Source organism: Neomonachus schauinslandi, chromosome 4 (assembly GCF_002201575.2).
Source record: "Neomonachus schauinslandi chromosome 4, ASM220157v2, whole genome shotgun sequence".
In the NCBI taxonomy this organism is placed as follows: Eukaryota; Metazoa; Chordata; class Mammalia; order Carnivora; family Phocidae; genus Neomonachus; species Neomonachus schauinslandi.
The window spans coordinates 13,527,329-13,540,822 of record NC_058406.1 but is presented as its reverse complement, the minus strand read 5'-3'; the positions used below and the strand labels follow the sequence as shown (position 1 = coordinate 13,540,822).

General features: G+C 43.1%; 1 protein-coding gene across 1 annotated transcript in view; it reads left to right on the top strand.

The window, feature by feature from the left end:
* Positions 1–9,936: 9,936 nt before the first annotated feature.
* Positions 9,937–13,494, top strand: part of UBR4 (ubiquitin protein ligase E3 component n-recognin 4) — a 131,357-nt gene continuing 127,799 nt past the window's right edge. Inside the window, exon 1 of the mRNA XM_021684081.1 lies at positions 9,937–10,112. Coding sequence (XP_021539756.1) covers positions 9,937–10,112 — 176 coding nt within the window. The remainder of the gene's footprint in view (positions 10,113–13,494) is intronic.

Below are 13,494 nucleotides of genomic sequence, written 5' to 3'. Positions count from 1 at the left end.
TGACACGGGGTTCGATCCCAGGACCCTGAGATCATGATGTGAGCCGAAGTCAGACGCTTAACCGACTGAGCCACCCAGGCGCCCCGAGAGTTGAGTTATTTAAAAACAAAACTTTGAAATCTTTTATGCTGCTGGTAGATGATGCTAGTGGAAGGAAGAAAAATGAGAGTCATTTTATTTGAGTAATAAAATTGCGAAGTTGATCTTAATGAGTCAGTGAGCATCTAAGTATCTCCAGAAAAAACAGGCATCGACCCTGACTCAAAGCATGGTTTGTTTAAAGTGTCGTGGGAGAAGGGAACATGTACAAGTTAAAAAAGATTCTGCCGGGCGCCTGGGTGGCTCAGTTGGTTAAGCGACTGCCTTCGGCTCAGGTCATGATCCTGGAGTCCCGGGATCGAGTCCCGCATCTGGCTCCCTGCTCGGTAGGGAGTCTGCTTCTCCCTCTGACCCTCCCCCCTCTCATGCTCTCTGTCTCTCACTCTCTCTCTCTCAAATAAATAAATAAAATCTTTAAAAAAAAAAAAAAAAAAGATTCTGCCCTAGTTTTGAGGAAGGCCGGCTGGAGTCTCAACTGTCCTATAGAAGTACATGCAAGCTGCACAACCCCCAAATCTGCTAGATGCTAGTTTTTATTTACCTACGTATGTGCCAGAATCTGAAAGAACAAGCTAAGTGGAGGGAAGTTACCTGCCTTTTTGTAAAAGACCCTGTATTTTGGCTGTAATCATTACCATTTTACTGAAAGTTCTCTCAAAGCAGGTGCATGAAAGAGCCAATGCTAATGGCAGCCATGGTCCTGTGTCCTCCTTGTCATTCCTCTACCTCTCCTCGTCTTAAAGCCACACTTGGTTGACTAGCTTCGCTCAGCCTCTACCTGCGGCTTTTGACCCCGTTGCCTGCCAGTGCTCTGATCTGTTTTCTTGTCTTCCTCTATTTCTGTGCATCTCCCTTGAACCATCTGTTTCCCCCACCTTCACTAATTAGGTTCACTTGGAGCCCCCTGCAATGTTCACCTAAAAAATTAAGTTCTTCAGTATTTTTTATGTCATTTTTTTTTATTGGTTGGTCAGTGTTCAAGATTGTTCGGTGTAAAAATTTTCAGCTAAATAGTGTTTAGTGATTCTCAGTCCCTGTTGGGAATAATGGAAAATGGTTTGTGGCTTTTGTTATAATTTTCCCCTAGCCTTTGACTCTGCAATGAGTTATTGGGGAATGTGTATGTATTAAATACAGAATTAGTTAGAACATTCGTGGTCAGTAAGAACTTTTAAAAAAAATTCTGATAGATGAGGAGTACCTGGCCGGCTCAGTTGGAAAAGCATGCGACTCTTGATCTCGGGGTTGTGAGTTCAAGCCCCACGGTGGGTGTAGAGGTTACTTAAATAAAACTTAAAAAAAAAAATTAAAAAAAAATTTTTTTGATAGATGACGTTACTCTTTTGGAAGGGGGTTAAATAGTAATGTGTTATGCCCCACCCTCCTTCCTCTTAAAATTGTAAATTTAGTGATTTAATACCACTTTGGGAAGAGATTACCACCTGTTCCCCTCCCCTCCTCCCCCCCAACAAAGAAAGGTGAGTAACTTAACATTGCAGATAACATGGTTTTACTGTCATAAACTGTGGGTGGCTCTAAGAGACAGCTGACCCTGCCAATTTAATAGCAGAACAAGTTAGAGGTAAACTTTCCTGAAACCCACGTAATGTTTGTTACCAGTCCTCTACAATTTATTTTGCTTATGGTCCACAATTCTGAATTGTGAGTTCACTCCTTTGCCCTTTTTCTAGGGAGTACAAGGCCTAATTCTAGGAGCACGGGAGCACCGTAAAACTGACAGGCATCCCTGTGACCATCTGTTTAGCCATAAATCCTGGTCTGACTCTCTCGTTTTCATTCGAGGATGTTCCTTCTCTCACCAGCTGCAATGATTGCTCAACTAGGTAGCCCCTTGCTTATCTGGCCCCACAGAAGAGCTGTGCTATTATTCAGCATCTCACCCGGTCCCAAAAAGCACTGGGCACAGCTGACACAAGGCAAATGATAGACAGTAAGATACAAAGAAAACTAACTGGGTGAAAGACGGTAACGAGGAGAATAACCAACAACTCAGGAGATGGGTTGAGGCAGATTTGTGGTGGACACCCCCATATATATATAATCATCTTCAACCTACTTTGAACTCGATCCCTAGATTAAGCCAGGCCAGCAGAGAACTAGCTGTGCATCTAGGCTGAATTTGGGCGTCATATTTTGTCATAGCCCATCCTCAGAAATGGATTTTACAACTTGTATTGAGTCTAAGAAATGTTGCTAAGGGCACTGTTGATCGTATTACTTACAGGGCCAATGAGAAATTCCTTTCTGGTCACAGCATCAGGAATAGTTGTCAGGATCCTAAGTCACTTAAAAAAGTCTCTCTTTCTTGATTTTAAATAGAACATGCTTATTATAGAAAGAGTTAAAATACAAAAATTACTGCGGCCTAGTACCGACATTACTCATATGGGCACTGATAGCCTGAGTTTAGTGTTCTTGTAGACAAACTCTTTAATGGAATCATGCTATTTGTTTTTTTTTTTCAACCTAATGCATTTTGAACATCATGTATTCAAAAAGATGCCTTAAATCCTTTCTGGAACAAAGTATGACAGAAAAAAATACTCAGTTCCTGAAGTATGTGTTTGAGACATTTATTTATTTATTGAAAGATTTTATTTGTCAAAGAGAGAGAGAGAGCAAGCACACAAGCAGGGGGAGTGGCAGGCAGAGGGAGAAGCAGGCTGAGCAAGGAGCCCGATGCAGGACTGGGATCATGACCTGAGCCAAAGGTAGGCCCTTGAACCGACTGAGCCACCCAGGCGTCCCATGTTTGAGCCTTTAACGCAAGTCACTTCAACTCTCTGAATGCGTTTCATTGCTTGTGTAGGGGGACAGGTTCACAGTCTGGACGGTGTCCATAACTCAGAAATTTCAGATTTTTTAGTTTCACTGCCCTTATAAATTGCTATTCTTTGTCAGAGCCCAGCACATAAGCTACAATGATCAGAATCATCCCAAGACTGACTGACTGATTTCTGCTCATTTAACATTTTAAGTCCTGAATCTCTTCTTTGTCTATAGGTTATATTTGGAATGCTTTCTTCTCTTCTCCAGATCTGGTGTGTCTCACGTCTAAACTCCAGAAAGCCTCCTCTGTGGATCCCAGCTGCCCAGGATGCCTGAGTTGCCTGGCTGCTAACCACACAGTTGCCCCCACAGAGGCACCCTCGCATTTTATTGTTTCAGTCGTTCTGTGTCTCCCAGAGGTCGTTAAACTGTCTTCTCAACTCCCCACAATCTTAAGCATGAAGCTGCTCCCCAACAAATAGTTCCCCAAGTGGGTACAACACCTCCTTCATAGAGGACGCCTTAGGACATTTGTCCCCAGTTGTTAAAATTTCTACAGTGCCTTTGGTGACTTAGGAATTGTATTTACTGAAATGCCAAGAGGTAGACCTACTCATCTTTTTCTGGAGGGCCCTGGAACAAGCTCCAACAAACCCTATCTAATACCTAAAACAAATGCTCACAAGCTCAATACGGGAAATGAGCTTTACAATACCATAACTTCTGTTTTAAAGGGAAAAGTATTGGGGCGCCTGGGTGCCTTGGTTGGTTAAGCGTCTGACTCTTGGTTTCAGCTCAGGTCATGATCTCGGGGTCCTGGGTTTGAGCCCTGCATTGGGCTCTGTGCTTAGCACAGAGTCTGCTTGTCCCTCTCCCTCTGCCCCTCCCCCTGCTCACTCTCTCAAATAAATTTTTTAAAAAAATTTAAAAAGGGAAAAGTATCTTTTTGTTATTATATTGGTATGTACTTATAGAAACAAAATAAAGTGATTACATAGGCTCAAAGTCCAAATAGGCTTTGGAAAACTTTTATTTATTTATTTATTTATTTATTTATTTGACAGACACAGCGAGAGAGGGAACACGAGCAGGGGGAGTGGGAGAGGAGAAGCAGGCCCCCTGCTGAGCAGGGAGCCCAATGCAGGACTCGATCCCAGGACCCTGGGATCATGACCTGAGCCGAAGGCAGACGCTTAATGACTGAGCCACCCAGGCGCCCCGGAAAACACTATTCTTTGTAACAACAACCTTAATATTCAAAATACTGAGTTATTCCATAACTCAACTCGAAAAGTTGACAACATCCTGTGCACTTTTATTGTGCATAAAATGTAAACTGAGAGATACCATCTACCTTTCAATAACGAAAGAGATGCTGGTACTTTGTATGAACTGCTTCAAATTGATGTAGTTTTGGAATATAGGTGAGGTTGATGGGGTAAGGTCCGGAGCCAACCACCAAGAAAGAATTCTTGAGACGTCTTTGGTGCAAAAAGGTGATTTTATTAAAGGACAAGAACAGGACCTGTGGGTAGAGAGAGCTACACTGGGGTTATAAGGAGCGACTGATTATATACTACGGGGTTGGGGGAGGTAAGGAAAAAGGGAGGTGTCTAGAGGACTTTCATATCCTAAAGAAGACCCTCAGGATACTGGAGATCTTGCTATTATCAAGCTAAGTTTGTTTTTCCCTCTAGCAAAGTATTAAGACAGTTGGAAGTTTCCGGGGAGAATGTCAAAAAAATCCCACCCGGGGGGGGGGGGGGGGGGGGGGGGGGGGGGTGGTCGGGGAGGTTGCAGGGTGTCAGCTTGTGCTTTGCCCTCAGCTAGCCTTCTGCTCCCTCATCAAAATTTGGTCTCCAAGTGCTTTATTTAAAAAGACTAAGAAAAAAAAATTAATGCCCCAAACAGTAAGATGAATCTCTCCTCAAAACCTTCCCCCATTCTCTATTTTTCAGAGGTCACCACTGAATAATTTGGCATGTGTCTCTCCAGATCCCATAATATTCTGCAACTTGATTTTATCACTTAATGTATCATGGAGAGCTTTCCATATTAGCAATATGGATCTCCCAAACACTTTTTTTTATGGTCACAAGGTTGAAATTCTTAAGTGTTACTCTATTAGCGATTTTTATGAGATCAATCGAATGCTCTTTCAGGCAAGTCTATTTTGTATTCTTTAGACCATCATTCCAGTAAGGATTTATAACGTAAAGGATGTGTGCATACCCTCTTCCACTTAAGGCACTACAGTGTGACCTTGAGACTGACCTCCAACCAAGAAGCCATTTTTCCACTAGCACTGAGGCTTATGTAAATTTCTGATCCATGATACTGAGAAGGTGCCTTTCCCAGTATACAGACTGATGACATTTAGGAGCGTATCTTTATAAAATAGCCACAGATTTATATGGAAGCACACTCTGTCTACTATCACCTCACACACAATCGGAATGAGTGAAAGTCAATAAAGCAAACTAAAAATGAGCATTTCAAAGGCACGTTTACTCATATAAGTGCCTTTATTCTCTACAGTTTTGGTGATGTATATTCCATGTGCTGTCACACAACAAGCTAGATTAGAAGACTAACAAACCAGAATGCCAGTTTATAGATGACAATGAAGATGATAGTTGTGAAAAGGAGAATACTTATGTCTGCTAGTTGGAATGCATATCCTATAAAAAAGCTTATATAATAAGTTAAAATGCTATTATAAGCTTGTTTGGTTATTCTGGAGTTAGAATAGAGAATGATATTATACACATGGTTTTAATGATAGGCATGCTTCTGCTATGAGACCAGAATGTTCATGTCTGCTGACCAGGACAGCTCCCATCCCCTGTCCCCTAACAGTGCTAAAGGATACAGTACAATCATTTGACTCCACTTTTTCTAGACTTTTAAGTATACTTCTTTATTTCTGCTAAGTGCCTGCCACATGTCATTATATTCAAATCATGTTTTCCTAATCACAAAGTATTTACAAACTGGTTTTTTAAACTTTTTATTTTGATGCAATTTCAGACTTAGAGAAATGTTACAAGAGTAGTACAAATAATTCTCAGATACCCTTCACTCAGATTCCCCAGATATTAACATTTTTCCACATTTGATTTATCCGTCTCCCTCCTATCTCTAAATCTGGTGGTCTAAAATTTTGCTGAGTGTAAATCCTAAATGATGGCAATGGTAGGTCTGAGGACTACAAAAGTCATTTTACAAAACAAAACTCTTCTTCTTTTTTTAAAGATTTTATTTATTGGGGCACCTGAGGACTGGGACTCGATCCCAGTGGGGAGTCTGCTTCTCCCTCTGCTCTTGCTCTCTCAAATAAACAAGTAAGATCTTAAAAAAAAAAAGAGAGAGAGTGAGCAGGGGGAGGAGCAGAGGGAGAGAAGACAAGCAGACTCTGTGCTGAGTGTGGAGCTCAACGTGGGGCTCAATCCCAGGACCCTGAGATCATGACCCGAGCTGAAATCAAGTCGGTAGCTTAACCAACTGAGCCACCCAGGTGCCCCTAAAACAAAACTCTTCTGATATATTTGCAATCTTATGTAAATTATTTAGGTTAAGCTGAATTAGTGTATGTAAGCTTCATTTTGTAGAAGTTTGGCAGTCAAGCTTTTATTAATTAATTCCATTGGCTGTTACTGAACAGTATTGCAAATTTGGATGTTCACCTTATAATTTTAATAATTTCAATTGTGCTCTTTTCTTCCTCAGTTTCCTGTAAGTCTTGCTTCCTGCTATTCTGTAAAACTGACCTTCTATTCTAGTCCCTGCACAATTGCCAAAATTGCAAGAAGGCTGCAAGGCACATTTTCTTCTTTGTTTTAAATTCATACCATATAAAATGCAATATTATGAGAAAAATAATCAATACTTGTGGATTACAAATGACTATCATATTACTAAATTAAATTAGGCTTCTAATCTATTTCCTTATATTATTTTTTTAAAAGATTTTGTCAGAGAGAGAGAGAGAGTGCATGCGCACAAGCAGGGGGAGCAGCAAGCAGAGGGAGAAGCAGGTTCCAGGCTGAGCAAGAAGCCTGACATGGGACTTGATCCCAGGATCCTGGGATCATGACCTGAGCCGAAGGCAGACACCCAACTGATTGAGCCATCGAGGTGTCCCTATTTCCTTATATTACTGATGTAAAAAAAAAAAAAAAAAAATCTCCCTTCGTTGTGAATTACCAAAAAGGAGCTGCTTTCCCTTAGGAGTTTCCATAAAATAGGCACTATTGGTTCTTATAACTTTGTAAAAGCTCGAGAACAGATTGATTTCTGTTGGCCCCTGGGAGTTAATACCTGTGGTTTATTCAACTAATGAATAACACACAATACCTACTAGGATTTATTTCAAGCAACTCTTATCAGATGGAATTTTTTTGAAATAAAAACTGCCAATATTTCTGGCTTTGAGGTTTGTGGAGTGACAATGACCTCTTGTTGTTTTCACTTTATTTTTTTAAAGAGATTTTTAAAATTTTATTTATTTATTTAAGGGGGGGAGGGGTGGAGGGAGAGTGACAGAATCTTAAGCAGGCTCTACACTGAGCACAGAGCCTGATGGGGGGGCTTGATTTCATGACCCTGAGATCATGACCTGAGCCAAAATCAAGAGTGGGACGCTTAAGTGATTAAGCTACCCAGGTCCCCTTTGTTTTTAGATTGAGGTATAATTTTTAACAAATGTGAATACATCGTAAGTATATAGTTGAATGAATATTGTGTGTATATTCATGTAACCCTGACTCCTGTCACGATATAGAACGTTTTCACTCCCTGCCGGTTTCTCCACACTTCCTCCTAGTCTGAATCCCCACTTGAATACCATTCAGTCATGGCTGCTTAATTTTTTTCTTTCACTGAATTTCTTGTAATATGATCATATCATGTCTCTCTTTTGTAAGTTTTAAAATTTTAGGTCCTTCCCCAGCCACTTGGGCTATTAGAAGGAAACGAATACTTTAAATCTTCAGTTAATAATTCATAAAAATTACTCTTTAGTTTCTATCTTATTTTCTGGACTAGAGTATTAGAAGCTTGTGTTTCCTTTAGAAGTCTTTTTTAGTCCCCATTTATTGTGCTCCTTTCTTATCTAAATTTAGAATGTAGAGGGGCACCTGGATGGCTCAGTTGGTAGAGCATGTGACTCTTGATTCCATGGTCCTGAGCTCAAGTCCCACGTTGGGAGCACAGCTTACTTAAAAAAATTTTTTTTAGAATGCAGATGTCATTCCAAATCTTTGTAGCAACATAAGAACAAATCTCCAATACTGGAATTGATGTGGTATTTATAAAGAAGGATCTTTTTTAAAAAAAAAGATATTTATTTGAGAGAGAGAGAACAATAAGGGGGAGCAGCAGGCAGAGGGAGAGGGAGAAGCAGGCTCCCCACTGAGCAGGAAGCGGGACATGGGGCTAGATCCCAGGATCCTGAGCCGAAGACAGATGCTTAACGGACTGAACCACCTAGGCACCCCTGTAAAGAAAGATCTTAACCTGGATTGCTTTCTCCAAATCTATGAGCCAGAAATATTAAAAAGTTATGTTAGTTTACATACAGGAGCAAATTTCCCTGTGATATTCTGCATTTGACTTTTTTACTCTCTCTCTTCCAGCCACAGGTGGAGGGGGAAGGAGGGGGGCAGGAACATTTGATCTTCTATTATTTCCTGAAACCTTTCCAAGAGAACCTCTGCAGATTAATTTTGTCCTTGGGTAAAATAAAACGAATGTCCCAAGAGCCACTCTAAAATTTTAAGCCTTCTCCTTTAGGCCTGGTTCAGTATCTTAAACTAGTGCAATAATTACTGTGTTATGGAAAGGCTTCTTTCTCCGTTTTTAACTTTTTGTATTTTTATGTTTAAGAAACTTGCTGTTGTCATTATTATCCCCTGAGAAAATAAAGGAAAATCTCCACGGTTATTATTAAAGCCACGTTTTCCTCCAAGAGTAGCAATACCTTGACTTTCCTCGAAGAGTCAATACCTTGACTGCATTTTATCCCTAATGTAAAATAGCTCTTTTCTTACTACAAGTGCAAATCGATCATCAGGTACCAATTTATTAATGAGTTACGCGGGTAACAAAAGGAGGTCCTCCAACACTTGGGGAAGAATTTCAGGGCTTCAGGGTTATCAAACCGTCCATAGTTCTTGCGCAGATGTCTTTATTTAGGCGGGCTGTGGGTCACAGGGCCTAGGGCTTGACGTCCTCCACTGACACACCTACCACCCCCCAAGAATGTCTTCGAAGCACGCATACCTTTCCTTGAGTCAACTGTCAAGTCAAACTGCTTTTCCCTCTTAGATCTGGAACCCAGATCGCTATATCGGCAAAAAGCCCGTTATTAAAGCTAACATTCTTTCTTTGCTGGTAGAAAAACGGGAAAACACAACCTGCCGGGACAAATTGCAGAGAGCAATGTAAAATGCGAGCTGGTAATATTACTAGTGAAGGTAATGAAAACACAAGAGGGATTTGGGCCAGAATTAACTAAGACTAGTGACTGTCATAGCGAGAGGTGGCGTGGGGAGTAGAAAGTTTTGTAGACTATGTACGCTGTGGTATCACTATTGTGGGGGGCACTCGGGAGAGGAGGAAGCGGGTGAGTGATCGGACTCTCGTCCTTAGCTGTCTCGGACCGGGACCATTACATGCGCAGATGCATAGCCTGTTCCGCTGTCCTGGTCTTGCCAACTTCAACCAAATCACAACGCACCTTTCCCCGATGCCCCGAGGCCACATCGCTCCCACCTTCAGGAACGACTCCCAGCGCGCAGGCGCTCCCCCGCCCTCCTCCGAAGGCGTAAATCCTGCGCAGGCGCAGCTCCTCCGGCCGGCCTCCGCGCCGCACCGCGCCGCGCTTCTCCTGAGAGCTGAGGGAGGCTGCCCTGCGCTTCGCGTGTTTTGCCCGGCGACTGCGTCGCGCAGTCTGACGCGCAGATTGCGTCACTTCCGCCCCCTCCCGGGAGGCGGTGCTGGACCGGTGGCAAGCCCCCGAAGGGAGCCGCAGTAGTACGACGGAAGATGGCGACGAGCGGCGGCGAAGAGGCGGCGGCGCCGGCGTCGGCGCCAGGGGCCCCGGCGACGGGGGCGGACACAACCCCGGGCTGGGAGGTGGCGGTGCGGCCTCTGCTGTCCGCGTCCTATTCCGCCTTCGAGATGAAGGAGTTGCCGCAGCTGGTGGCCTCAGTCATCGAGAGGTACCGGGCGGCGGCCCCGGCGAGGCGGGCGTAGGGAGGGGGAGGGGAGGTCGTGCCGGATCGTCTGGACCCGCTTCCCAGGCCGCTTTCTGCTGCTTGGCGACCCCCGCCCCAGTCGCGGCTTCGGGGCTCCCCGATCTAGGCAGACGAGGGCTTGTCCGGGGTTCCTTCCGCCGGTCCATGTAAATTACCTGTGCCTCGATTTCCCTTCCGAGGAAAACTTTTGAGGACGCCCTCTTGAGAGGGCGTGGCCGGAGCCGTTTGGGAGTGACTTTGGGATGCTTCGCGCTCTTAGGGGAATGTCCCCGGGGCTGCCCCCTGTGTTAAGGTCAGAGCACTGATGAGTTTGCATTTCTTGGCCGCACTCATCCCCCTAGCCTGGGCCAGAGCGGAGCCTGGGGTTTAAATTGGAGATGTGCCACATAATTTAATAACGGTCTTTCAGTGGTGCTGTAATCACTGGGGGCACGTGCTGTTTCTGTGACTGAAGCCACTAGTGACCACTGAGGACTCTCTTTTCAGGTTGCACTTAATGTATATTGATAGTGTAACGGTCTTTGGTGAAACCATTTCAGTGTTAGTCTGAGGTCATTTTCCCACAGAAACAGTGCCCTCGCTTGCGCGCGCGCGCTCTCTCACGATAAAATATCTTCAGACTCTCTTACAAACGGGGTCATTTATTGATTTGGTATTAAATCGCTTTGTCATTTTGTCCAGAGTTCTTAGATCGTGATAGTTGTGTTCATACAATGCCATGATATCGACTGCCTGTCTTTTCCTGACTTAACCTTGCTCAGAGGAGCCTTTCATTGGTTTAATGGTCGACGTGCTTTTAAAGGCAGTCTCACTTTTATTTTACTAGTCAAACCTTACTTCAACAATCTGCAATTGCTGACTGGGTCATTTTAGCTTCTTGAGAACAAAGGTAACAAGGGTATATCGTAATGTTATCCAGGTTAGAAATTGCTATTTATTCCTCAAGGGAGGCCCATGACTTGACAAATTGTTTATTGTAGTGCCTCTTGTTAGTGCCTCTTGTTAGGTTTGTGATGCTTTGGATCCTTTTTTTTTTTTAAGTTACAATAAAATATCGGCTGTGTTTGGTAATTTCACAGTTAACTTTACAGATGGGTTTTCCTATATAATTATTAAGCCAGGAATGTTTTAAAGACGTAAACAAGTATCAAGATACTGCTCTCAAGTTATGTGGCCTCTTTTTTAACTTTTTTTTTTATTAAAGATTTTTATTTATTTATTTGACAGAGAGAGACACGGCGAGAGAGGGAACACAAGCAGAGGGAGTGGGAGAGGGAGAAACAGGCTTCCCGCTGAGCAGGGAGCCCGATGCGGGGCTTGATCCCAGGACCCTGGGATCAGGACCTGAGCCGAAGGCAGACGCTTAACGACTGAGCCACCCAGGCGCCCCTCTTTTTTAACTTTTTAAACGTTTGGTTCTGTGGTATTTTTCCTACATTATACTCATCACGTGACATGTGATGGACAGTGTTCCACTCTAGAATATTTGCTTTTATTTATTTATTTATTTATTTCAAAGATTTTTTTTTTCCTTTTTTTAAAGATTTTTTTTATTTATTTATTTGACAGAGAGAGACACAGTGAGAGAGGGAACACAAGCAGGGGGAGTGGGAGAGGGAGAAGCAGGCTTCCCGCGGAGCAGGGAGCCCGATGCGGGGCTCGATCCCAGGACCCTGGGATCATGACCTGAGCCGAAGGCAGACGCTTAACGACTGAGCCACCCAGGCACCCCTCAAAGATTTTATTTTTAAGTAAGCTCTACACCTGTGGGGCTCCAATTCTCAAACCCAAGATCAAGAGTCGCATGCCCCACTGAGCCAGCCAGGCACCCCTGCTTTTATGTTTTTATGGACATGACACCCTCCCATTCATCCGGTATTCCAGATCCATCTTTTTAAAACTATAATGGCTTAGCAACTCTGTCCAGCTTGTAGAAGGAGCCAAAGCCAAATACATCAAACTAGGTTTGAATTTTGCCAAATAAATGACAGTGCCCTCTCTTGCACCCTGAGGTAATCAAGAGTTGCCTGTGTTTGTAGATACTAGTAAGAACTCTTCACAGTTTAGAAAAGATATCCAAACTAATGGGTGTTTAGTAACAAACACTTTTATTGTAAGGCAAGATCCCCGAAGTCTTGGTTCTGGTTTTGTTGCTCAATTCACTTTGAAAGCTGGTTATACGTCCTCTTTAGGCTCTATGAGAGGAATATGATCCTAGAAAAGTTTTCAGAATACCTGGCTTAGAAGTTCTTTACAGTGAAAAACAACCAAACATACTAGTAGTGTTCAGTTTGGTATAGAGCAGAGGTCGGCATGCTTTTTTTTTTTTTTGTAAAGGGCCAGAGAGTAAATATTTGCAGGCTGTACATTCTCTGTGTGGATTAGTCAACTTGGTCATTGTATAGCAAAAGCAGCCTTACACAATACATAAATGAATGGGTGTGGATGTGTTCCAAAATCTTATTTATGGACACTAAAATGTGAATTTCAAATGTTTACGTGTCACAACATAGTCTTAAAAATTATTTTTCAGCCATATAAAAATTGCAAAAACCATTCTTTTTTTTTTTTTAAGATTTTATTTATTTATTTGACAGAAAGAGACACAGCGAGAGAGGGAACACAAGCAGGGGGAGTGGGAGAGGGAGAAGCAGGCTCCCTGCTGAGCAGGGAGCCCGATGTGGGGCTCAATCCCAGGACCCTGGGATCATGACCTGAGCCGAAGGCAGACGCTTAACCGACTGAGCCACCCAGGCGTCCCAATAAATAAAATCTTCAAAAAAAAAAGAAATGAGGGTGTCAGAATTGTGGAAGTATTTCTTGGATATAGAGTTATGGCCATCGAATACAGGACCAGGTCAGAGTCAGCACTATACAGGTGCTGTGGTGGGCTTTGTTTTGTAGGTAAGGTTTAGGTGCCTAGGCTGCTACTTTACTTCTGGGGTTGCTGCTCCCATATGGGGTTCCCTTTATGTTATGACTGCCATGTTTTTCTCCCTTGCCTCCAGAGACCTGTTTTTCTGTTGCAATCTACTACTCTCTGCTTCCCTTTTAGATGTCCTGGCTCCGTCTTTGCCAGCTCTTCCTTCCTATCTGACAGCCTGCTCATCCACTGAATTCCTCCCTGTTTGACCTTCGGGGATGATGACTTGCCCTGAGACTCCTCCGTGCTCCACCAGTCCACTTGCCATCTCTAGTCTTTCATACCTTTATAGTTGGAATTGAACTTTGGGTTTGAAGCAAAGGTAGATAACAATTTCTAGGTCTAGATCCTGTTTATTAAGTTTGACTTTGTAACCAAACTATGAAACAAAGGAGGAATAGATTAGCATGGGTAAACTGGGAA